Genomic DNA, 24,599 nt, shown 5'->3' on the forward strand with positions numbered 1-24,599 from the left:
CTACAGAAGCGAGGACCGCGGATCACGTCCCCTATACGGTTCAAGTTCTCGCCACAAAGCTTTTGGTTCCAGCGGAAACATCCGGCTTCTCTCTGGCATCGAATGATCTCGTTACCCAGCGGACAAACACATCAGGACCACGTTCGTGAGTGCCGGTGCGGTTAAGCTCTAACGTCCTCTTGATACGGTTGGCCATGGCTGAATTTGCTGTCAAGGTGGTGATCCCTTGCGACCAGCCAAACAAGAAGATTGATCGGTTAGGCTCTTCCAGTCTATCAGCAACAGCTTGAGAGACCCTAGGCAGGTTGCGTAAGTCGATGAGCATACTGATATCCTGCACAAAGTTGTCTTCCTCGATATGGACTGGCAAGCAAACATTCTCGGGGACACTGTGAACAGACATATTACCCAGTCTCCTCCGTGTCTCTTCGGGTCCTCGGTTGTCGGCGGCGGTCATGTCCTCCTCTGTCAAAGGTACCAAAAGCCGGAGTCGCTCCAGTTCTGTGGGGGTTGCAAGCGTCTTCGCAATCGTCCAGACCCTCTCAGCGGCGCTGCGGGTGCAGATGAGCCTGTGCCCAGCCAGTGTTGGGTATAGAGTCTTACAGAGACTGCGGCCGCAAGCCTCTCGGATAGCAGCTGGGGTTTTGGCGTCGCCGACGGACAAGCTGAGGGAGCTACTGGCGAACGGTTTCGATGATCGCTCATGGGAGAGGTCTGAGGTCAGGGCTATAAGCCATGAAATGTCGAGATTGACCGTCGAGGTGATATCTCGGAGCTCATCAAACACGAGAGTTGAAAGGACGCGGAAAAGGGGAGGCGGATTGTGCGCGCCCCGGAGAAAAGCGCTGTTGCCACAATCAACGACAACAGTGACATTGTCGTCCCCGAGCAGGCGGATTCGCTCTATGGCGCGGTCAATCTGCTCAATCTTGCCCTCTTCCAGCTTGGGAAGCAGGATGTGCACACGCGGGTGGCGGTACTTGAACCTCTGGTTCCTTGCGGCCAGGACAACCGCATTTGCTTTGCGGAAAGTCTTGAAGGAATCGCAATCATGTCCACAATGACATGAGAGAGGTTTGGAATCAGAATACTCGTCGCTAGATCCAGCCGCCGAATCGCCGTCAAAATCCCAGGCGCCCGAGTCGGCTAGCTCTGAAAGAAGTCTTTGCTCGGAAATCGCGAGTAACCGGATCCAGGTTGCACCTCCGTCCACGACGGCGTCGACTTGTACGTGCTGGTGATCAGCGATTCTACTTGTGAATCCAGTTGTCAGATGGATTTCGATAGTAATTAGGGGCTCCAAGGTAGCCAGGAGCCAACTCACGCGCGTGTCTCTGCGGGCCGTTCGAGCACAAAGTTCCAGTCGGGGCGGTAGTTCTGTTTCAGGGCAACTAAACCGCGACATCGCTTCACTATGTTCCAAAGCCTCGAGTCGAAGTCGAGATTGTTGCGCGCGACCTGGCGAAATCTCTTGCCAAAGATGCCAGGAGCTAGGGCTTTCTCATTTGCGTCCAGCAGACGGTCCAGACCGATGACTGGCTCTTTGTTCAGGGACACTATATGCTCTTTGAGTTGTCGTAGCTCTGCGACAAATGCATTCAGCCTAGCTTGAAGATTGTCGACGACCATGTGTGTCGTCTTGGCATCGTAGGGATGTGCCATGGTTATATCTGATGAAAAAAGCTGGTTTTGTAAGATATCGGAAAGATAATGCTAGACTAGGTTAGAGAGACTCATAGACTAGAATACTACCAAATAATACGTGGTAATTTTTAGGAGTTGAAAGGAGACTGAACTCCCATCTTTATATTTAACATATTCTCTTGTTTTCTTTTTGTTTTGAAAATGAACAAATTCGCATGCAGCTGCATGCATACATACATACATCTATGGTTTTCTTTTCTCTCCTTTTATACATTTGGTTGCTCAGCGACTGTGTCCTGAGAAAATGCTTATGAACACGGTCAAGCAAACTCAAAAGGTTAAAAAAATGAAACCTTCGCACTTGCGTCAAACCACTATCAGAAGTGGAAGATTATGAGATTATTTAATATTTAGTAACGCGGTAGTTGAAAAAGTACCAAGCATTTTGTGCATCATTCTTCCCCGCCCCTCTGTCAGAAACTAAGCCTGATTCAGTATCTAGACCTAGCATAGTGTGGGTTCTCGGTGGGCAAAATTCCGACTTGCATTGACTACTATGTCCAATTAGGGTAAGGTAACTTTTGCTGCAAGATACTGCAGTGCGATCCTTCGATGGCTCGAAAGCAACCCAAGCTCTCTTGGGCTTGTCTGTTCCCACCCAACTACTCTGTCGTCCGTAGAACGCGAGTAAGGCGAAGCGCGAATACAAAAAGCCGATATGTCCGTTTCTCGAAACCCATGGGTTCCACGCAGTGCTTTCTAGGCAATTCGATCACGTATCAATTGGCATCTATGGCAAATCCCTAGGCTTTCAGAAAAAAAAAAAAAAAAAAAAAAAAAAAAATAAATAAATAAATAAATAAATAAATCAATTACTAAGCGGTATGCTCGGCTTTTTAAACCCGACCGGCCGGCTTATGGGGTTTACAACACTGAAATCTCCGGCTACACAGGAAGGGGCGATCTGGTCCGTCATTGCGGTTTTTTCTGTATCGAGATATGGAGGAGTAGAATGGCTTTTTATCTCTGTAACCCGCAATGATGTAAGAATGTGGGCTGCTTATAAAGATGGGTTCAATATCTTCTCGCTTGAGGTTGAACTTTCGTTTGTTTCAACATCGCAATCACTGATCAGTATACACACCTCCATCAACCACAAAATTAGACTCAAAACAAACATAAAATATTTTTGTTTTTATTCAACTTCCTACCACCCAACCGAAAACCTTCCGTCATCATGACCACTGTCAGTGAGTGCTGCGTCACCGGCTTCGCCTGGGAGGGCAAGCCGATGGGCAAGGTAGAGACGTTGGGCAAGAACTCGACGTACGTGACTGGCACAAACCCAGACGTTGGCCTGCTCATGATCCACGACATTTTCGGGTGGGAGTTCACCAACGCGCAGCTGTTGGCCGACCACGTGGCGCGCGAGGTGGGCGCTACCGTCTACCTGCCCGACTTCTTCCATGGCACGGGGCCGCCTACCGACAAGCTCCTGGCGGGCAAGTTTGAGGACCTCGATATTCCCAAGTTCCTGTCCGAAAACGGACGCGACAAGCGCGAGCCCGAGATCTTTGAGTGCGCGCGCGCCATTCGCGCCGAAAAGGGCCACTCGCGCGTCGGCGCCTTTGGCTACTGCTACGGCGGCTGGGCGGCGTTCCGCCTCGCGGCCAAGGAGCACGCCGGCGCGCCGCTCGTCGACTGCATCTCCATGGGCCACCCGAGCATGGTGACGGAGAAGGACGTTGATGAGTGTGCGGTCCCCGTGCAGGTCCTGGCGCCCGAGCACGACCACGTCTACACGGCCGAGCTCAAGGCCTACACCGTGAAGAAGCTCATGGAGAACAACATCGCCTTCCACTACCAGCACTTCCCCAAAGTAGAGCACGGCTGCTTCATCAGGGGTGACGCCAAAAAGGAGAACGAGAGGGAGGCCCAGCAGGCTGGCAAGGATGCCGTCGTCTACTGGTTCAAGCAGCACCTGGGTAAGCCCAAGTCGGCTTAAGTGTGGAAGGAAAATGGGCACGGATTTTGGTGTGTGTGTGTGTGTGTGTGTGTGTGTGCGTGCGAGGCGGGTGTGATGTACGACGTGATATGATAATTGCGGTCCTTTGGTCTGGTTTTTTGTACTACACTATCCGGTCTGCGAGTAGGCTTCTATGACCTACCTATTCTTCAGATTTGGTCCGGCTCAATGAATAAAAGAAATATGAACCCACTGCTTTGTACAGCAAAATCTTTGAAGTGTGACTGACTTGTTCATATTGTACTATTGACGCCCCGAGAGGCGGGGCAGTAGAAACGCCAACATGACAGCAAATTTCAGATACCGCTCACATTTTCCTCAGTCTCTGGCCACTTTGAGAATTTGTTCCAGTGCAACCCGGACCATACAAATTCTTTCTTTACAGCTGGACAGACACATAGAAACAAATTCTTTTTCACTCCGTCAGCTCTTGTTCAACTTGCCTTTGATCGCACAAACATCAACACCCCATTCATTATCAGAGAGCATCTGCCTCCTCGCCCCATCTTTTGCACAACCTCGCAAGGAATAAGCATTCTTTTCCACACAGAAATATCGAATCATTACAGGAAAGACCTCCACAGGAAACAAGCTTCATTACGCAAAATCAGTTATTTCATGGCCAGCTGGACCCCGATCAACAGTCCCAAGCCTGCCAACAACATGTCCTCGACTCTTAAGTCGGCCAAGAAGGCACAGTCCGTCGCTGGGGGCTCTCCTGCCGCCGGCGGCGGCGAGAAGCTCACCGAACGGGAGCTTTTGATTCTGAGCAAGGCCTGGGGTTGCATGAAGACTCAGCCTGAGGTGAGTGGTGATTTTTTTTCCCTTTCTGTCGAGATGGCATCGCGCATTCAGGCCTCAGATATCTTTCAGTATCTATTTCCATCACACGTTGAACAGTCTTCCATCTCAACCGCACCCGTTTTGTTGGAGCATTTCATCTCCTGAATTACGAGTTCACTTCCAAGCACTTCGGAATTTCTACTCCAAGCGAACAGCTCGTGTCCTGTTTTTTTCCATTTTGCTACAGACGCTCATTCTGAAAAGCCAAAGCATCAACTAACCATGGTATGCACTCTCTCACCTGCCCTCAGATCGACATGCCCAAGCTCGCCCAGGAACTCGGCATGACCAACGTTGGCTCCGCCACCAACGCCTGGGGCCGTATAAAGAAGAAACTCTTCAGCGGCGCCATGGACTCTCCCGGCGGTGCTGGAGGTGGTGGCGGTGGTGGCCGCAAGCGCAGGGCCGTCTCCGCGGCCGCGGCTGACGACGATGATGATGACGACGATAATGACCGCGATGACGAGCCAAGCCCCACCAAGAGGGCCAAGCCTGCCTCCCGGCCTCGAAGGAAGCCCGGCCGAAAGGCCAAGACCCCCGCCGCCACCGCCGCCGACGAGAATGCCGATGACAGCGAAGACGACGACAACGCCAAGAAGGAGGCCAAGACTGAGGATGGGTACATCAAGCCGGAGAAGAAGGACGATGATGACGAGGAGGATGGCGCTGGTGATGATGGCGAGGGAGACATGGCGGGAACTGCTTGATTGTTTCTCCTTGGGAAATGGGAAACTCTCAAAAGAGTCCATTTTTTCTGTCATGTTTTTTTTGACTGCACTATCATGTCCTTTTTGGCCTCGCGGACACTAGTCAATGGCCTGCCTTTGAGGCAAGGTTGGCCTGTTTTCTTTCTATCTTCTACATTGTTCTTTTTCGGTCTACATGGTACCGAGGTGACAGGGTACATGAAGGTTCCTGAGCATCTCAGAAGCTACTTCTGTCCGTCATTTATAGGTGCCATGGGCTCTGCATGCAGTTCGCGGCTGATGGCAAAGACGATATTCGAGGTGGTTGGCTGGTTATTTGGTCACAGTCATTTGTCGTACTGTCAAAGCCCTTAAAAGTTAGCCGTTTAGCTTGCCAAAGCAGGCAGGCATACCAGCTTTAGGGTACACCAGTAATGAGATAACCCTTTCCTACTTCTTTTTGATGGCATGTGGCAGTTTTACATGCTGGCTTGGACCGAGTTTGTATCCCGAAAAGTGAGTTTAGCTGGATCTTCACAAAGGAACTCGATTCGTTCAGCATTTGATAGCAGCAAACGAGCGATATTTTCCCCTACATGGACATTCACACCGACCATATCCACGTCTATGCTGGAGCTTTAATCCATGGACAGTAGCCGCGCTGTGGCAGTGCAAACAATAACTCGGCCCAGATCCTCAGCATTTGCCACCTCTGTGGAGGACGCAGTTTCTCCCGATGAAGAGAAAGCGGCGAGGAGAAGGGTAAGGTTGTGGAGTAGACTGAGTTTGATGATGGAAGACTGTGGCTGGTGCTGGCCTAGATGGGAGGAGACGTTTGGTATCCAGTTGGCTGAGCACGCAACTGACCATGAAAAATACTGTAGCTGGCTTGATGGGAGCAGACGGGCGATATGTGGAACCAATCGAGTTGGCACACAATCGTTTCTTTTTCTCCAGTCTTGTTTGACTTTTCCAAATGAAGCTTATTTTGGTCGATGCTCGGGACTTGGGGTGAACCTAACCCAGGGCCCACGTTCGAAGAATGAAATCAACAGAGTTGTTTGGGATTGAATGATGATGCATGCTGGCTCCGCGTTGAGTATATCGGAAACCTAAAACAGAAGAAATTTGGTGTACAAGAGAATCAAGGGCTGGGTATTGCTCCTCAGGACTCATGCACCAGCATCATATGGCCTACCTTTAGAAACCAAATCACGAACCAGACTAAGCCCCTTACCCCTTGTAGTATATCAACTGACTATTTGCTTTGAAGATAGTACGTCTGCCCACTGAGAAGATGTTCACTTTTTTTTTTTTTTTTTTTTTTTTTTTTTCAATATCTCGTTGCGACTGGCATGATGGTGGAAACATCAACCAACCAGCCGCACTCGGCAAGTGCCACATTGAGAATCTCCAGCAGACGCCAATGTTGCGGCCAGTCTGCTATAATGGCTTCCATTGCATGCCGTAGTACGGACAAACACTGATTCCGCCGGCTTGCGTCCAAGTTGCGTGCAGGTTGACCCGAGTCTTTCTTGCATGTCTCTATTTGACGGTACGGTCCTCTCGCTGCTGGACGATTGATCGAAGTCGTCTACATTGATGTCAACCGATGGAAAAGAGACTGACGAGGTGATCACAGTGCCACCGATGGTTCCGAATGTCTGGCACAGCCTGAATTGGGACCGAGTTCACCGGTCTTTACCCATCGACAGATCGGCCGGCTCCAATGCTGGATTGATCACAGCACAGCAGTTGGGGCGAATTTGCAGTGTCTAGCCGGGGTAGGGGACCAAAAAGAGGTCATAGCAGATTAACTGGTGCGGACGTCACTGAGCAGCAACTTTCTTTGTTCGAGTCAAGCTGGCGGTCGGCTCATGTGGAAACAGCGGCTTGCACGGGCATAAATGAGGCTCAAGTGTGTGGAAACGAGCTGCAATATTTCGCTTCAAGGTACGAATGCGACTCTATTGGCTTGATTTGCTGTGGCGCGTTCTTGGCACGGCAGTTGTCACCGTGGATGCACCGACCTGTAAGGTAAGAGGTGCAGGTAGGAAGGGAAACAACGATTTCTTTCAAATCCCATTCAATTTTTCCCAACCTCACAATTTCCCATAAATGACATGACCCACCACCCAACCAATCCACTGGCTTACGGAACTCGGAGGCTGGAGATGGCGGATGGAGTCAAATTGGTTCAACAATATAAGTCCACTAATTGGGACGAGGTTTCCAACAAGCTCTGGTGGTCTAGTGGTATGATTCTCGCTTAGGGTTCTAACTCCTGAGCACAGTTGCGAGAGGTCCCGCGTTCAATCCGCGGCCAGAGCCTGCAAGCGAATGACTTTATTCGTTCTCTTTTGATTTTTCTTTTTACGAAACAATTTTTTCTTATGTTGTGTTCATCTGGATTCTGACTGTCTTTTTCGATATTTGGTTTATTAGGATCGTATTTCAATCCCTCATTCTTATATTTAAAAACAAGCCAAAACCATAGCTTTTTGATTACAGTAGTCCCGAAAATATGCCTTTTGTGGATAGTGGCTCTATGTGGCAACTGGTACCACCTAGGCAGACAGGTAGTGGACTCCAAATGCATGTAGCATACCGGCAGTTTTCCCTCAGTTAAGCCCCCATGTGGCCTTTGAACAAGAACAACTCCATCTTGCAGGCAATTTGCCGTGAAAGTAACGATACCGGCCGCCCATTTATCCTCTTTGTTCCCAGCTCGTCCTTGTTAAAATATGGGCTATTCAGAACATGATAGGGGAGCAGAGAACCAGAAGATGAAAAAATACCATTTCCATGTGGTTATTGAGGAGAAATTATAAGTATACATGGTGAATAACCAAAGTTGGAGACTCTCTAATGTGACACTAATGCAGCTTCCCTCAACATTGCTCTTTAGTCGGGCAGAAGAACTTATAAAATGTCAAACATTATCTTTTCTCATCTTAAACATAACGAAAACTGCCAACTTGGATACGTAGCTACTCCCAGAAAATCAGTGAATAATCTTGCGCACAGCCCACGCCTGCGCAGAATACGCGTTCCTCGTCAGGGCCCTCTCGTCGAACCCATAGACAGCCCTAGTGCCCCTGACGAGCTCCCCATCCAGCGTTAGGGGACCGCACTCGTCCACTGAATCTAGCGGCACAAACTCAAAACCCATCGCCTTGACAACCCCCACCACCTCCTCCAGCGACAGCTGCACCCACGGACCGGTCCCGTACAGCAGCGGGCCAAAGTTGATCCAGTAGGCGCCCGGCTTGAGCACGGCGTAGATGGTGTCGATGTAGCTCATCAGGTTCCTGGCCGTGTCGATGAAGAAGTGCGTCACGACGGCGTCGTACACGGCCATGTCCTTCTTGTCCGGCTTGGAGAAGACGGTGGTGAAGTCGCCCTCGACGAGCAGGACGGTGCTCGTGTTTAGATGCACGTCTGGAGACGATACGCCGCGGAACTGGTTGTCCGTGGTGGCGTGGTGGGACCAGTTGTCGATGAAGGGGTGCGTTGCGAAGGAGTGGGGGTTGTGGTGGGCTTCTAGGAGCCGGTAGGCTACATTCATGTACATGGACCATTCGTTGTTGGTGACCTCAAAGTCTGGTAAAGGGAGGAGGTTCGAATTAGGTTAGCACTGTGCGACCTCTTTGTAAACGAGAAAAGTCAGCTGCGGTATCACCTACTTCCAAGTGCAGCTACATCATGCCCAAGTCTCCCAAGCCCGGCGCCAGGAAACAGCAATTTCACTGGGGCGGTTTCTCGGTTCGGGAAAAAGGACTCGAGAGTAGACTTGATGCAGGGAAACGCATCATCTCGCTCCGACTGTCCCTCGGAAGACCAGTCCCGGACGTAGTGCTTCAACGCCTGCGACACGCTGATGCGATCCGGTGTCCTCCCCGCCTTCTTCAGGGCAGCAATGTGATCCCGCAGCTCCCTGGGCTTGAGCTGGTAAAACTCGAGCGCCGTCTCGACGATGCGCTTGCACAGCTGAGCGTTTGCATCAACCAGCTCCTCGGCCGTGTCAAACTTGGCACTGTAACCCGCGGCGCTCTCCAATATGTTCTTTTGCTTCTGTGGAACTTTGCGGTACAGGTCCCTCCACCTCTTAAACTCGGCCTTGGTTAGCTCTCCGTACCGGCTGTAGGCGGCCAGTGCGTCGAGGAGGCGGGCGCGGGGGTGGTTTGTGTCCCAGCTGCCGTGGGATTTGTCCATACGCAGGAGCAGCTGCTCCTTTTCCGCTCGGTGGCGATGGCTTGTCAGGTGGGTGTCCTGTTGTAACCATTCATCGGTTTCTGGGAGTAAATCTCCAATGGGTATCGACGCGAGATTCTCGTTTTCAAGCCCATTGTGGGAAGATGAGAGGGCTGTTGTGTGTATCCAGAAGTTCGAGATTAGCATCAATATGGATGTATTCTGGAGCCTCATTTCGAAGACTTTGTATTCTGCTACGAAACCTTGATTTTATGCATAAGTCAGGTATCTCCATGATTCTTTGCTTAGATCAATCCTTTTGACGACAAAAAAGCGCAAATCTCTGTTGATGAGAACCTTGATGGCCGCCAAGGTCCCGCCATTGACAAACCCCTCTCAATCTGCCTTGCACTAGGCTTCTTTCCTACAAGTTCTACTCTGGAATTCAGGCTGACGAACAACACCATCAAAATATCTTCAAGGTTGTTTGAATATCTAAACAAGCCAGGCCTATAATTTCTAGCTTAGATCCCTCGTTGGTCCATGTTCTACGAACGGGGAAAATTATGGTTCGCTGCAGGTTATTGGAATTCATCAACTGATCAACATTAAATTGACTGCCAACAAACTCGATCATCACTGCTCAGCCGAGACCATCTAAAAGCACATTGTCAACCACTCGTCTCAAGGATTGGCACGACAAAGTTGACTTTTATATTAGTTGCCCAGACCCGCCAGACTGGGCAACTCGGCAGATAGACGCACACGGAGTACGGCACAAGCTTTATCTTCGGCTGCATTGCCGCCTGCAGTCGTGGCGCTATGTAACCGACATAGATTGCTGATACTTGACGGACGGGAATCATACCCGACCACAACCATACTACTAAGCTCATAAACTCGCGAGGTTTATGTACCGCCAAGACGGTCACAAACGGCACTTGACAGGGCACTTGCATACTCTAATTAGCCAGAATGTAGAGATTGGAGTCGCGCATAGACTGCTCGGGAAGCATAATCTTTGTTGTTCTTGTTTGATTGGTTATATTTATCCGAACACCACTTCTTGTCATATTTAAATAGATGGCTCTATATATAATGCACCTCCATGTTGACCAGAGAACAGGACATTCTCTCGGCAGAGACGGCGATCTCGGTATCAGGGTGGATAATCAGGTTCTTGAATGGCAGAGTGAACGGCAGTTACAGTAGCTGCTTTGATGAGAGTAGGACTTCCTATCTATTTGACTAATAACTAATAGAATACATGTGGTGATCTGGTGTTCTCCGCTTGAAATTAGATAGGACTCCAAGGACCCTTTTCTTTAGAGACAGCTCCATCGACTTACAAGAGAGCGCCCAAACCCAGCCCGTCAACCAACAAAATCCTCCCAGGACATTCTCACCAAACCCCCACTCCCCCTTTTGTGCAAAGAAAAAAACAATGGCAAAGTGGCTATCCATCCTCGCCGCCCTCGCGGCCTCAACCCACGCGGCCCTACGCTTCGGGTGCTCTACGCTGACGATCCAGCGGCTCGACCCGCTCGTGGAGCCCGGGCGAACTCCCTCGTCTCACCTGCACCAGATCGTGGGCGGCGACGCCTTCAACGCCACCATGACGGGCGACATTGGCGAGCAGGGTCGGTGCACGACGTGCACTTTCTCCGAGGACTTTTCAAACTACTGGACCGCCGTCATGTTCTTCCGCCACCAGAACGGGTCGTACAAGCGCGTGCCCATCATGCAGAACACTGCCCTGCCCAACGGTATCAACGGTGGCATGACCGTCTACTACACCCAGCAGGATTTCTACTCCAACGGAAACGTCAAGATGACGGCGTTCAAGCCTGTGAGTGTTTTTTTTTTATATGTCCGCTTGTAACGTGTTGAAAGCAGGATGATAGTTATGGCAAAAACAACTTCGGTATTTGGTGTTCTTGTAAGACTGACCACTGTTATCGTTTAACAAACAAAAAAAGGGCTTCCGTATGGTTGTCGGTAACCCAGGAGCAAAGACCGCGCAGCAGACCGGTCTCAAGTTTGTATGCCTTCAAAACAAGGGCACGCGCTTCCCCGAGCTCACCGAATTTCCCACACGTCCCTGCCAGGGAGGCATCATGACTGTGCACCACTTTCCCGCGTAAGCACATCTTCTATTCAAATCTATATCTGCCTTTTTCTCCACTATTCCCCCTTTTTTTAAACATTTTTTCTTACTAAAATATAACACGCTCCCAGATGCTGGGACGGCAAAAACGTCGACTCACCCGACCACCAATCGCACATGTACTCGACGACCCGCGACGCCTTTGTCAACGCGGGTCCCTGTCCAGCCTCCCACCCGGTCCGGGTCCCACAGCTCGCGTACGAGACGCTCTGGGACACGACGCAGTTCAACAACATGTGGCCGGCCGACGGCAGCAACCCGTTTGTGCTGTCTTACATGGACTCCAAGGGATACGGGACGCACGCCGACTACGTGTTTGGGTGGAAGGGGGACTCGCTGCAGCGCGCCATGGACAACGGCTGCATGTTCAACGCGTGCGAGAACGGGAGGCCGCTCAAGAGCCAGGCCGTCCAGCCGATGAACCAGTGTCAGGTTAAGAACTGGGTCAAGGAGGAGATTGATGGCTGTAAGTGTCTTTTTTTTTCTCCCCCCTCGCTCGCCTTGATTGGGTGATGTGGACGAATCTGTGCAACCCAGCCCATTCTAACAAGATTGTGATTTTTTTATAGGGCTTCCCCAAATGCCTGGACAGAGTGCAAGCATGCCCATGTGAGAGGGGTATGTTGCGGTATTTGACGGATATGCTGGAGCCCTTCTGCCTGAGTCTCTTTTATGGTCGTTGGGATATATGGCAAGCAATTCTGAGATTATAGGCTCATAGTAATCCTCGTTTGCACAAACTTGATCTAGATGTCCTACTTTATATACATAAACAAACTCCAGGTTGCACGCTCCGGCAGACTAAGCCACCATCTCTTCGTACTTTCCTTTTATAACCCAAAAGTACGAACTTATTCGTACATCCTAAGCGTTCAGGGGACTGGTATTTCTTGTCTAATAACATGTCTTTTTTTCCCCGGAAAGAAAAAAAAAAGGTTAGACGCTACGTCTTAGGTATGATACCCACGTTAGCCTCCAAGGGCGGGTATATGTTGAAAAAAACAACAAGAGAAGAATAAAAATACAAAAGTAAAAGAGAAAAAGTAAAAAAAGAAAACGCCCCTTGAAGAAATAACAGATTGTCTCTGCTCAGATGACAATCAAATCAAGCTCAAAATCATAGACAAAATCTAACCACGACACGGGACCAAGCCCAGCTTGGGACTCAGCCCACAACCTTTCAAGCAGGGCTTCTGCCCTGCCCAGGTGCAGGGACTGGGGGCCGGCAGTCGCCCGGTGGCGCTGCAGGAGACCGCGAACGGCGTCCCTGGTCCAGGTAGATCCCGACTCCATGCCCGCGATGACGGCGGGCCACATTGTGCTTCCGAACCGCGGGCTCTCGGGCGAGACGCGCTCCAGGTGGCCGACCACCTCGTTGACGAAGCCGTCGAGCTGCGGACACGACCGGATCCCGAGCGCGCGGCACGCGTAGATGTATATGGCGCCCTTGTAGGCGCTCGCCAGGTGGAAGCGGTCGTCGTTGCTGCTCGCCATGTCTTCGAGGATGGGGGACGGCGCCGGCGAGCAGCTGTTTGCCGGCGTGCACTGTTGCTGCTGCTGTTGCTGCTGCTGCTGCTGATGCTGCTGGTGATGATGCTTGTCGCTTTGGTTCGCCCAGTCCCGTGGTGAGAACTCGGCCAGCCGCTGGAAGAGCGTCGCGATCCACTCGTCGGATGCCGGCGGCGTGGGTGGGCCGGTCGCGGCGCTGGCGGACGCGGGCTTGGTCGGCGCGGCCGCAGAGAGCTTGTTAACCGCCGCGAGCACCTGTAGCAGCTCGCCTGGGCAGCCGACCCATGACCTCCTTTCGGCCCGTCCGCATATTGCTGCTACCGCGGGCGCTGGGAAGAGAAGCGTGAGATCCTCCTTTTGCCGGAGCAGAGTGGTGCCCAAAGTGCTGAGTCTGTTGAAGCAGAGTATAGTTTTTTTTTGTAAGTATTGGCTGTACATTCACCAGTTTCAGATTCAAGAGAGGGAAGCGCTTTGCTTACACGACATATATCTCCTCAAAGTACTCTTGGAATATTGAAAGCGGCCGAGGATGCCAAGGTATTGCTGCATCGCCCATCGAACGATTCGGTACGCCTCGGGCTCGTAACAGCTCCCTCAAGGCAAACAGATGACTTCCGAAGAAAGCCCCGAGCTCCTCATCATGGAAGCCAACCCATATTAGCAGGACCGTGGCGGCCACCATGACGTCTGACTTGTCGCCATCGTCGATGCCCCGGATGAATCCTTCCAAAGCCTCTGATTTGCGGCGTAAAAGCTCTACGTCGCCCGGTGAATTTGATTCGCTAAACAAAAAAAAAAAAGGTTGATTGATTTTGTTAGTCTAGACCATGAGACGGGTTAGTGGCAGGATGTTTGAATAATCTCACCTTGCCTTGGGTCCAAGGTAGCTTGCTAGCAATAAAAACAAGTTACGGATCAGTGGACTGAATGGGACCATGGATACAAAGTATCTACATGGTGTTGTTTCCTCATTGCGTAGGACCGATAGCCATTGAGAATCTTCGTCGTCGCCTGAAGTTGAGGCAGCCGTCTTGTTAGCAAAGAGTAGTAGGCGCCAAGGGATTGTTTCGTTGTTTGACTCACCCATTGAAGAACAAACGCTGAACGCATTCGAAGGTGAATCCGCACTCATCACTTGGTTGTCCAGAATACTCCACATTGATGCGGTGCTCAGATCAGTACTCGAACGATGTAACTATAGTTGGGCCGAGAAGGTGTGTTAAGATTAGCTCGTGGTCAATTCTTGGCAGCAGCCATTCAGCCGATGCCTCAAGCTTCTGTTTTTGTAAGCTGTAGGCAAGCGTGAGAATATCGGCTGGCACTCACCTCCAAGTCGGGATCGACCTTGCCCAAATCACCAAACTCGGTCTTGACGGTCAACGGCACGGTCAAGACGCCACCGTCCGAGACCGAACTTCCCAGCCGCGGGCGTTTACTTGAACCATTCTGTGACTTGCCACGGGTGCTTGGTGCGTAACCGGGACACACCCGCCCGAACCGCACGCACCTGTGACATCGTGGGAGTTGCTTGTCGCACCTGACGTGTCGTCTCCTACACGTCAGGCAGGGCTTTGGGGCGATCTTGTCGGTGGCATCCCCTCCGGATGCCGGCCTGTCCGCGACAGGGAGGCCAGGCTGGACGTTCCATGGTATAAGTTGTGGTTGTGGTGGAGCCAGCGGCATGCCGACTGGGGAAGACATGGTGAGCATGTTCATATTTTTGCCGAGACAACCCTGTGGGCTATTGACCAAAACACCGCATTCGGACTATTAGGAAAGGAGGGGAGTAGAATAATAAGTAATAATAATAATAATAATAATAATCCGGACGGGATCCAGGAAAAAAAAGATCTTTGATAATGTTTAAAAACTGCGGGGGGGTTTGGTTGTTTTGAAGTAGTAGTAGTAGTAGTAGTAGCTAGCTATAATGTGGAAGTGGCCCAGATACAATCAACGCACGCACAGCCGCTGCAAAGTCTGCTCCCGCACATCGTGGCAGTTTATGCTTACCCTTCGGTGACGTGCAGCTGGCTGACCTGCAACGCATCCAAACAGCCAAGGTAATAAAAGAAAGAGACGGGGATGGAATACTGAGGGGATGCGGAGCCAAACACAGGGAACGGACTTGATCTGATGTTTGGCTTGTCAGCCTGCAAGTCTGCTCTTCACCGTTGAGCTGAAGTTAGAGTTTCTTTTCTCAACGGGACAGGTGTGGCATATACGTTGTTGGTCTCGGCTTTAAATCATGCTGGCCAGCCGGATAATTTTCTACTTTCTAGGACCAACGTGATGACAAGGTGCATGGAAACAAGACTGAAAACCAGGATTAAGAGACGGCATTTTTTCTCCCTTTTTTTTTATTCTCTCTATCCTTGATACTTTTTGAACAAAAAAGGACCCCTTCTTATGGGAGGATAGATGGCTAATTATTGCTGAGCCTCGTTCCATTGATGAAAATCGTTTCTGGATCTTGATGCCTCAACGAAGAGACGAGATGATTATAGATAGACTTTGAATACTCTGTCAGGGAATCGTAATCTTGCCCATCCTTGGGCAGGGCGCGTCTCGATCACAGCTGTGTCATGTTTTTCCCATGCGCACCACCTGGGCTTGGGCGGAAAAAAAGAAATTGAACAACAAACAGTCTGGCTAAGCCCGTCGGAAAAGACAATCATCTCTACTTAGTGAAACGAAACCCTTAGCTATTGGTGTCGACATATAAATCAGACCGAAAAGGACAGTCAACAAGGGGGAAATGGCGATGGAATCCTGGAAATGCCGTTATGCCGGGTGCACTTTATCCGACTCAATCGCCCCAAAGTTTTGTGTGCCATCACTCCTGGCCCTGACTGTCAAGTGCCGTGGGGTAGGCGCTGTTTTTGGACAGTAGTTCGTACTACCCGGGAAGACTCCGAATTGTCGGGTAAAGAGAGGTGACGTTCCAGACTGCCGAACAAGATAAAAAGAAAAAAGAAAAAAAAAACTAGACGAGTTATGATGTGACAGGATATCAATTCCAGACCGATGGACGAATCTGAAATGCACCATTGTAGCGCTGATTGAAAAATTGCCGATGAGGACAGATGGATAACGACGGTGCATATTTGATTGCTGCACGACCGTTGAATCGAAATGCACTGTCTACTGTCTGTCACTGTCTGTCTGTCTGTGTGTCTGTCTGTCTGTCCTCCAAAGGCGTGGCTGATTGAGACGACATGCGACATGGTCTGCGGACGGACGTGATCGATTAATCAATCCTGCAACGGTGACCAACTTTGGCCAGCTACTCAACCTGCAGATGCACTACATCACTTGGACCAGAAAAAAATCGGAGCAAATATGTAAAATCGAGTCAGTCATGGCAATGGCAGGAAACTATCCACAGGTGACAAACTTCAAAAAATTACCGAACAAGGCTTGTTGAATGAAAACTTTGGCTTTGCAAGCACACGTGAAGGGTAGTAGCAAAAGATGAGAATCATTGACATGGGTGTCCCAAACAGGTCGAAGTAAAAATAAAGAAAAGCTGAGGGTGGGGCAAAAAAAAAAAAAAAAAAAAAAAAAAAAAAAAAAAAAAAAAAAAAGAGACACAACATGAGCCTTGGGCGATTCGAACCGAAATGCAAAAAAATGTTGAGCTTCTCTTTGATTGAGCGTGTCATCCTTAGTGCAGGGGCCATGCTAATCTTCTCTGTATCGTTTCAAATTGACCAAATGCCCGAAGGCGAAAGATGTTGAAAAATTTGGAATTATATACCCATTGTCATAGTTTGCTACCGTACCATCCTTAATCCTTGGTCAACCTTGTCCCTTCCCAACTTGCCACAATCCACAATCCCAGAATCGATTTCAGCCGCATAACAACAAAATCCATTTTAACGGCTGAATACTTTGCAATCCTTCTTCATTTTTATATCAGCAATAATAAAATCCCCAGTACCTACCTTTCTATTTTCAACCCCGCAAATCCTCATGACCCAAAAAGTTGGCACATACAACCCAGAAACCGGGTCAAATATCTGATGTTTTGACTCGCCGCCGTTGGATTAACTGCACGATGAGACACCTGTGCAGGCCGAGGGGGTTTCAAGCTCAAAGCATCTTCCTTCGGATGGCACCGGGGCCAAATCCTCTCCATCCCATTCCCAAGGCAGAAAGGAGGAAAAAAGCCAGATGGCCTTGAGGAGAGATAATATGGTCCCAATTTTTTTTTTTTTTTCCTTCCAAAAAAATAAATAAAAAAATTGACACAATGTCAAACAAGCTTTTTGATCGTTTTCGACGGCGCTGCAGCTTAAACCACCCACCCATCCATCCATCATCCGCTCCTGGAGGCTTCTAACTACCAAGCTGCCTAAGAGTATCTCTTAATTGGGTTGAATCTATGCTGCTGAGCTCGGACTGGGATAACCTGCATGTACACATGACAACCTGAAATTTTACAGTGTCCAATAATCGCACCTAACCGGAGCTTCCTCCGAAGCATTGAATCGATTTAGTGACGATGGCAGTGCCTCGGCGACGTTTTATCCGATACCTAATCCCCATAGCTGCCATCTTCTTGTTGTACCGAGCATTCTTCGGGCTATCATCAGCCGGCAGTGACGACGGCCCGATCTTGAATCAAGCCCCCTCATCCAAGGCTGGCCCAATTGAGTTTGTCGCCTCTGGCTTCGACTGGGCTACCGGCTTTACGCCATACCATCCCCGCCCGCCCGCCGAGCAGGCCCGCTTGCCTCCCGCCTCGGCGAGGAAGCCCATCCGACGTGTCCAGCACGCGTTCGAGGCCGACCCGCCCCGCCATGACCGTCCCGTCCAGGAGGCGCGCCAAAAGGCCGTCCGCGACGCCTTCAAGAAGAGCTGGGACAGCTACGCGAAACACGCCTGGACCATGGACGAGCTGCGCCCGCTGTCCGGCGGCGGCAAGACCACCTTTGGCGGCTTCGGTGCGACGCTGGTCGACGCCCTCGACACGCTGTGGATCATGGGCCTGAGGCAGGAGTTTGTCGACGCCGCCAGGGAGGCGTGCCGGCTAAACTTCTCCCCCGACGCCATCACCAAGAGGGTCGACAGCCTCTACGTCTTTGAGACCACTATCCGCTTCCTCGGCGGCATGATCTCGGCGCACGACCTCAGCGGCGAGCCGGCCCTGCTCAAAAAGGCGGTCGAGCTTGGCGACTTGCTATTGGTTGCGTTTGATACCCCGACCCGCATCCCTGGGTTTTGGTTGAACTTTAAGGACGCAGCAGATGGGAAACAGTATGCTGGCAGTTCAGATCCGGCCGCTTCTGCAACCTCTCTGTCTCTAGAATTCACCAGGCTGGCTCAATTGACCGGCAATGACAAGTACTACGACGCCATCGATGTGATCTCAACCATGCTGCAAAAGACTCAGAATCAAACACTGCTGCCGGGGATGTGGCCAATGCTGCTGAACTTTCAGTCGTGGGCGGAAAGTGGCGCCCAGCCACATAGAGAATTTGGCCTGGGAGCCCTTGCCGACAGTCTCTACGAGTATCTGCCCAAGATGCACGCACTACTTGCCGGCAGCGACCCCAAGTATGAGACCATGTACCGAGCCGCGATGGACGTTGTCGAGAAGCACGTGCTATTCCGGCCCATGGCGCCACCCAACGGCAGCGCCACCGAAGGCACCATACCCGACATACTCTTCTCGGGCACCGCCACCGTCCACCAAGACGGCAGAGTGACCAACAACAACGAGGGCCAGCACCTAGCCTGCTTCACCGGCGGCATGTTTGCCCTGGGCGGGCGGCTATTCGACATCCCCCATCACATACAGATCGGAGAAAAGCTCGCCCGCGGCTGCGCATGGGGCTACTCCAGCTTCCCCACCGGCTTGCTGCCCGAGATATTCGGCACCCCTGCGTGTCCATCCATCGACAAGAAGTGTCCCTGGGACGAGGAGCGGTGGATGAGGGAGATCAGATCACCCTGGCAGACGCCCAAGATCAACATGAAGGGGGCCGTCGACGGGTCCGACAAGTCAAAGTTGCTCCCGCGGGGCTTCAGCCACGCTCGCGACCCGCGGTACATTCTCCGGCCAGAGGCCATCGAGAGCGTCTTTGTGCTGTACCGGATCACGGGCCAGGACGAGCTGCGGGACATTGCGTGGCAGATGTTTCTGGACATACAGACGGCCACGTCGACGCCGCTTGGCAATGCTGCCATTGAGGATGTTACCGTGATCGGTAAGCCAAAGCAGGTCGATTCTATGGAGGTGAGCTTTTTTTTTTTTTCTTTCCTAATTTGTCACTGTATTCGACCACATTACTTTGACAAGCTTGAGCTGTATGTAAGTTCTCAGACCAAAACTGACCTCATATGTGTTCCATAACAGAGCTTTTGGCTGGCTGAGACTCTAAAATACTTCTATCTCATTTTCTCCGACCCTAGCATTATAAGTCTGGACGACTGGGTGCTTAATACGGAGGCCCATCCTTTTAAACGACCAAAGAGGGTTGATAATAATAATAAAGAGACAGCAGGCAGTGAGATCTAGAAAAAAAAAGTATTTCTGGTAAATATAGATGCGGCTTTGAGAAATCTCATGTGACTTATATGACTAGATAGATACTGGAGAAAAAGAAAAGAAAAGAAAAAAAACTACCATTCTGGGCAGAAAGTTAATTTACAGGCGCAACACATATCCTTGGGAGCAATTGCATAACTGCATTGCAATTACAGGTGAATGTTTCAGGTTGGCGATGACTCGGTAGCGAGGTAGATAGGCAAGTAGGCGGTTAACTCACTTGAGTGAGTAGACGAGAGATAATATGTATGGATAGAAATACAAGGTTGAACATGCGAGTGAAGTAGAGTAAGGTAGGTAGGTTAGCTGCGCTCGTGCAACGCAGGCCATCCCCAAATAGGCAATGAAGGAATCTGTCAAGATGATATTTAGTTAGAGACTATCTACACCTCTAAGACTAGACTGGAACTAGCTCTGACCATGACAGCTGATGACTTTTCAGCTTCAGCCTCACTGTCGACGGCGGGGGCTTTGCAAACCCAGTTCGTCGACGTTGGTGGCGCGGTCGAGGGGCCGGGGTGGTGCTAGTGCACCGGCATATCCCGATTTTTGCGGTGGACGCTTCGGTGTAGATGCCCCCTGGACTAGTTGGAAAGCTGAGGTAGCAAGGTAAGGTAGGTAGGTGAACCCTGAGGGTTTCCAACGCCACCAAACCTAGACGAATGGGTATTGGCTGCCTTTTCTAGCTGGAACATTTCATACAAGACAGTTTGACAGCCATGGGTAGATCTTACCACCGCGTTTGACGTTTCATTGATTTGATTTGCTGATGTTGGTTCGGGAACTAGTCAGTTAAGCTCCAAATATTTCGAACTGGAACGGACATCCCGGCTAGTGTAAGAATGACCGTCTATTGTATTCTATCTGGCTATACGGTAGATCGGAAACCAGTGACAGCCACTGACGTGTTTGTTGATTTGAGCTGGGTAGCATATTGGAGTTTTCCTCTTCAGCCAGGACTACTAGTTCTAGCGTTTGATCTGGAGAGGTATCTTTTTTGTTTCTTTTTTTGTTTCTTTTTTTCCTTTTTTCCCCCCTAAAATGAATCTTCAGACGTTGCATGTCTTGGATATCTTGTATTGTGTTTGGCCAAACACTTTCTCAACAACGACCATGATCCTAGTCATAGCTCCTAATGTAATGATGCGGAATTTTTAACCGACGTTGGGGGGCTCGGCGGGAGTGGCGGCGGCGCGCACTGCCCAGTGTTACCACAAAATGGCAAAAATCACGGAAAAGTTAATTTTCGGCTTCCGTCGGCCGGATTAACTTGTTTAAAATCAAAATATGTGAGTGTATTTTCGATCGATGCGAAATCATACGAGCAGATTCGCGATGCGGAAGGGGCGAGGAAAAAAAAAAAGAAAGAGAGAAACCAAAAAAAAACTACAGTCTATATACTGTGGAAAGTGTGGTAACAGAGATAAAATATGGCGCCAAGACGAGTTTGGCAGAATCTTTTTTATATCGCCCACTTTCTGTTGTTGGATGAGGAACAGGAGAGATACTCTATAAATGAAATCATATTTGAACAAAATGTCAAGGCCTGCTGCTCCTCAACTTTGTCCGTCATGCCCGCAAGCGAATTCTAATCACGGGTTGTGCGCTCGAGCGGAGGCTTGGCAGTTGATGGGTGGGTGTTGTGTGATGCGCCACCATGGAGGGGACAAAAAATTCAAGAATCTTGGACTTTGCTCGCTCGTACCATGGTAAAGTAATTCATGCAAATATTGTCCTCAAAAATCAGAAGTGACTCTTTTTGTACGTCGGAGGTGGAGTGGCTAAATACTGCGTTGTAATTCAATTCAATTCAATTCAATCAATCCATCCAGTTTCAACAAAAATCTTGATTTTTTCTTCTTGATGTTGGCAATATTAGCTAAATTGTCTGCATCTGCAGACTTTTGTTACTCGCATCAACATCCAAATCCCGCTTGACGGTACGATCGGCCCAGGGGTTCGTGTGGCCAAGACTGCTTCTTATACCATACAGAGCCATACAGAAGACGTTCTACTTGGTGACAATGTGGGTATGAAACAAGGGGGGGCTCGTTGCGGGGTCCCGGAAAGCAGGTCGCCTTGCATCATTAACGAATCAAGTTGCGCATGAACCCAGCCCAGCACAAGCCTCATATCCAAAGCCAAGCAACGTCCATGGCCTGGCGTTCGCCAGAGAGACCGACCCCTTAACCCTTAACCCATGCTCCACCCCTTGACCCCCCCTCAAGCCCAAGCCTCCCATGGACCGGCCGTTCAAGCCGTTGAACAAAAGACACTGGCTCGGCCACTCCCGAAGATGTCTTGAAGATCTTGACCTTGCTTTCTTTTACTCTTTACATTCGTTTGTTGTGATCAACGCTGGTTGCCTGCTTCCTTTTTTTTTTCTGTATTTTTTTTTCTTGGTCGTTTCGTTGCTGCACTTGCACAACATTCTCTTCTCCATCGGCGTGTTCCGAGGCCATTCACTTCTTGTCTGTGACTTTTTTTTTTTTACTTTCTTTTTCTACCTTCGTTGACAAACGAGCCCTCTCGCTTCAATAACATCGAACAAGTAGAAATTTCGCCAGTGGCATCTTTTTTAACAACACTTCAACAAGATAGCTCTGGAGCCTCTCTGAGAGTTCTGGGTTACCCGCTCCTTTTTTCGGGTATTTTTTTTTATTCTGAAATAGAACATACGACTTGATACGACAAACATGATCGCACAATCCCTTCTCCTTCTCGGTCTCTCGGCCCTATGCCAGGCCAAAGTTCAGTTCCTGGTAAGTCGGAAAAAAAAAAAGGCTAATGTAGGTCTCGAATGTAACAAAACTGACCATCTATCAGGGCGTTGCTATCGCGGGTGGTGACTTTGGCTGTCAGATAGATGGCACCTGTCCCCTTGGTTCGACCCAGCTCCCCCTGGGGGGATCTGGAGGAGGTGGCGATGGAGCTGGTCAGATGAACCATTGGGTCAAGGACCGTGGGTTGAACATGTTCCGGCTGCCCATCTCGTGGCAAAGCCTGACCAACAACCAGCTCGGCGGACAGCTGGACTCAAATAACTTTGGACGTTATGATCAGTTGATGCAGAGCTGCCTAAAGACTGGCGCGTACTGCATGCTCGACATTCACAACTTTGCGAGGTGGAACGGCCAGATCATCGGGCAAGGCGGTCCCACAGATGATCAGTTTGTCAACCTGTGGACGCAGCTGGCCACCAAGTACGCGGCCAACGAAAAGGTCGTCTTCGAGCTCATGAACGAGCCGCACGACCTCGACATGGCACTCTGGGCACAGACCTGCCAAAAGGTCGTTACTGCCATCCGCAACGCCGGCGCCACCAAGCAGATGATCCTCCTGCCGAGCAGCAACTTCAACAGCGCCGCGACCATGGTCTCCAGCGGCGATGCTGACCTCCTCGTGGCCATCAAGAACCCCGACGGCACCACCGACGGGCTTCTGCTCGACGTCCACAAGTACCTGGACGTCGACAACTCGGGCACCCACAGCCAGTGCACCACCGACAACACCGCCGCCTTCCAGACCGTTGCTGACTACCTCAGGAAGGTCGGACGCAAGGCTCTTGTCTCGGAGACGGGAGCGTCCATGGACAGCAGCTGCATTACTGCCTTTTGCACGCAAAACGCGCTGATCAATGCAAACTCGGACGTATTTATCGGTTTGGTTGGCTGGGCGGCGGGAAGCTTTTCTACCTCTTACATCCTCAGCCTGACGCCTACCAAGAACGGCAACACTTATACCGACAACGCTCTCATGAACCAGTGCATGATCGACACCTGGCTCAACTCCACGACCGTTGTTACTCCCACGCCGCAGCCGAGCTCCCCTGCGCAGTCTGCCTCGGGATCGCCAAACCTCGGCGTGTCCACGACGACGCGGGCCAGCTCCGGCCTGGCGCAGCAGCCGACCGCCGCCCCGAACGGCACGCGCACCACCACCCGCCCGGCTTCTGTATCCATGAGCCAGATCCTGCCCACCGGCGTCTACGACCCCAACAAGCAAAAGCCGACCGACTCGCCCACCACCCTGATGATGGCCCCAGGCACGCCGACCGTGCCGGGAGTTTCGCAATCTACCGTCCCCACCAACGCTACTCGCCCGTCGTCCAGCGGCACGGACAGCTTCCCAGGGACCTCGACCCCGCTCCCCACTGCCGGGGCTGGCGCCACTGCGCCTCCGGTTTGGGGTCTCACCGCGGCGTTGCTTGCTGGTGCTTACTATGTGTTATAGAAAAAAAAAAAAGCTGGTCTAGGTGGTGGTTGTTGTTGAGCACAACCCCTTTTGTTTTTTTCTTTTTCTCCAATGGGGTATACGCACGACTCTGTGGATTATTTAAAGCCAAAATAAATATATATATAAAAAAGAGTAATAGTACCAAACGAAACTTCCACTTTATAGGAATGTTAATGTTTGTACAGTGAATCGAGGCTACCTAGCTTACCTCCTTACTCATGGCAAGGCATATTGGTAGCTAGGGTAGGCAAGGTACTTCGGCACCTACCTCGCCATAGCTGACCTTGCTTGTATAGGCGCGGGTAATTAACAACTTCACAGTTGGGGGAGTCTTTCCGGAGAAGCTCAGTCAGGTTCGATTCCAATAACGTTCAGGTTTCTTTTTCCTTTTTTACGGCAGGCTGATAAAAGGAAATTGCTTTTTCAACCGTTTATTACTCTTTCCCCCCACCCCAAGTGGCATGTCTGATTATGTCTATTTCAAACATCGCAAGCTTGGTTTTCAGTCTATTGTGACAGAAATTCACAGAGTGTACGGCATAGGGTACACATGTCTTTTCAATTCCAAGGGCAGCCGAATGTTCGGGTCCGTACCTTGCTGATCAGCCCCTTACCTAGAGGTTGGGATCCTCTAGGTTTGCTTGATGATAAATGTATACTGCTATAACATTATGTGGTTGCGTTATTTGCGCACCGCCTACCTACCTACTACCTACCTGCATGTTGGCAAGGGACTATACT

The 24,599-nt window shown here is 50.5% G+C and overlaps 8 protein-coding genes across 8 annotated transcripts; 5 read left to right on the forward strand and 3 right to left on the reverse strand.

Moving 5' to 3' along the window:
- Positions 1 to 40: 40 nt before the first annotated feature.
- PgNI_09022 (uncharacterized protein) lies at positions 41 to 1,662 on the reverse strand (the record flags this gene model as incomplete). Its single annotated transcript, XM_031129012.1, has 2 exons — positions 41 to 1,250; positions 1,325 to 1,662. 2 exons carry the CDS (start codon positions 1,660 to 1,662, stop codon positions 41 to 43), a joined length of 1,548 nt encoding a protein of 515 aa, XP_030979137.1.
- A 1,219-nt stretch (positions 1,663 to 2,881) lies between these two features.
- Positions 2,882 to 3,649, forward strand: PgNI_09023 (uncharacterized protein; the record flags this gene model as incomplete). The annotated part of the gene is made up of 1 exon (XM_031129013.1): positions 2,882 to 3,649. One exon carries the CDS (start codon positions 2,882 to 2,884, stop codon positions 3,647 to 3,649), a length of 768 nt encoding a protein of 255 aa, XP_030979138.1.
- Positions 3,650 to 4,288: 639 nt separating this feature from the next.
- Positions 4,289 to 5,220, forward strand: PgNI_09024 (uncharacterized protein; the record flags this gene model as incomplete). The annotated part of the gene is made up of 2 exons (XM_031129014.1): positions 4,289 to 4,474; positions 4,765 to 5,220. 2 exons carry the CDS (start codon positions 4,289 to 4,291, stop codon positions 5,218 to 5,220), a joined length of 642 nt encoding a protein of 213 aa, XP_030979136.1.
- Positions 5,221 to 8,118: 2,898 nt separating this feature from the next.
- PgNI_09025 (uncharacterized protein) lies at positions 8,119 to 9,656 on the reverse strand. The gene is made up of 2 exons (XM_031129015.1): positions 8,886 to 9,656; positions 8,119 to 8,802 (listed from the first exon to the last, which is right to left on the reverse strand). Exons 1-2 carry the CDS (start codon positions 9,625 to 9,627, stop codon positions 8,204 to 8,206), a joined length of 1,341 nt encoding a protein of 446 aa, XP_030979098.1. The 5' UTR covers positions 9,628 to 9,656; the 3' UTR covers positions 8,119 to 8,203.
- Positions 9,657 to 10,837: 1,181 nt separating this feature from the next.
- Positions 10,838 to 12,311, forward strand: PgNI_09026 (uncharacterized protein; the record flags this gene model as incomplete). The annotated part of the gene is made up of 4 exons (XM_031129016.1): positions 10,838 to 11,242; positions 11,373 to 11,533; positions 11,632 to 12,026; positions 12,130 to 12,311. 4 exons carry the CDS (start codon positions 10,838 to 10,840, stop codon positions 12,171 to 12,173), a joined length of 1,005 nt encoding a protein of 334 aa, XP_030979135.1. The 3' UTR covers positions 12,174 to 12,311.
- A 338-nt stretch (positions 12,312 to 12,649) lies between these two features.
- Positions 12,650 to 14,785, reverse strand: PgNI_09027 (uncharacterized protein; the record flags this gene model as incomplete). Its single annotated transcript, XM_031129017.1, has 5 exons — positions 12,650 to 13,460; positions 13,549 to 13,851; positions 13,936 to 14,080; positions 14,153 to 14,264; positions 14,396 to 14,785. 5 exons carry the CDS (start codon positions 14,783 to 14,785, stop codon positions 12,650 to 12,652), a joined length of 1,761 nt encoding a protein of 586 aa, XP_030979093.1.
- Positions 14,786 to 17,573: 2,788 nt separating this feature from the next.
- Positions 17,574 to 19,709, forward strand: PgNI_09028 (uncharacterized protein; the record flags this gene model as incomplete). Its single annotated transcript, XM_031129018.1, has 2 exons — positions 17,574 to 19,310; positions 19,431 to 19,709. The coding sequence occupies 2 exons, from the start codon at positions 17,574 to 17,576 to the stop codon at positions 19,590 to 19,592; spliced, it is 1,899 nt and encodes a 632-aa protein (XP_030979140.1). The 3' UTR covers positions 19,593 to 19,709.
- Positions 19,710 to 21,861: 2,152 nt separating this feature from the next.
- PgNI_09029 (uncharacterized protein) lies at positions 21,862 to 23,996 on the forward strand. The gene is made up of 2 exons (XM_031129019.1): positions 21,862 to 22,384; positions 22,449 to 23,996. Exons 1-2 carry the CDS (start codon positions 22,319 to 22,321, stop codon positions 23,853 to 23,855), a joined length of 1,473 nt encoding a protein of 490 aa, XP_030978518.1. The 5' UTR covers positions 21,862 to 22,318; the 3' UTR covers positions 23,856 to 23,996.
- Positions 23,997 to 24,599: the final 603 nt, after the last annotated feature.

Source organism: Pyricularia grisea (assembly GCF_004355905.1).
Source record: "Pyricularia grisea strain NI907 chromosome V map unlocalized Pyricularia_grisea_NI907_Scaffold_6, whole genome shotgun sequence".
In the NCBI taxonomy this organism is placed as follows: Eukaryota; Fungi; Ascomycota; class Sordariomycetes; order Magnaporthales; family Pyriculariaceae; genus Pyricularia; species Pyricularia grisea.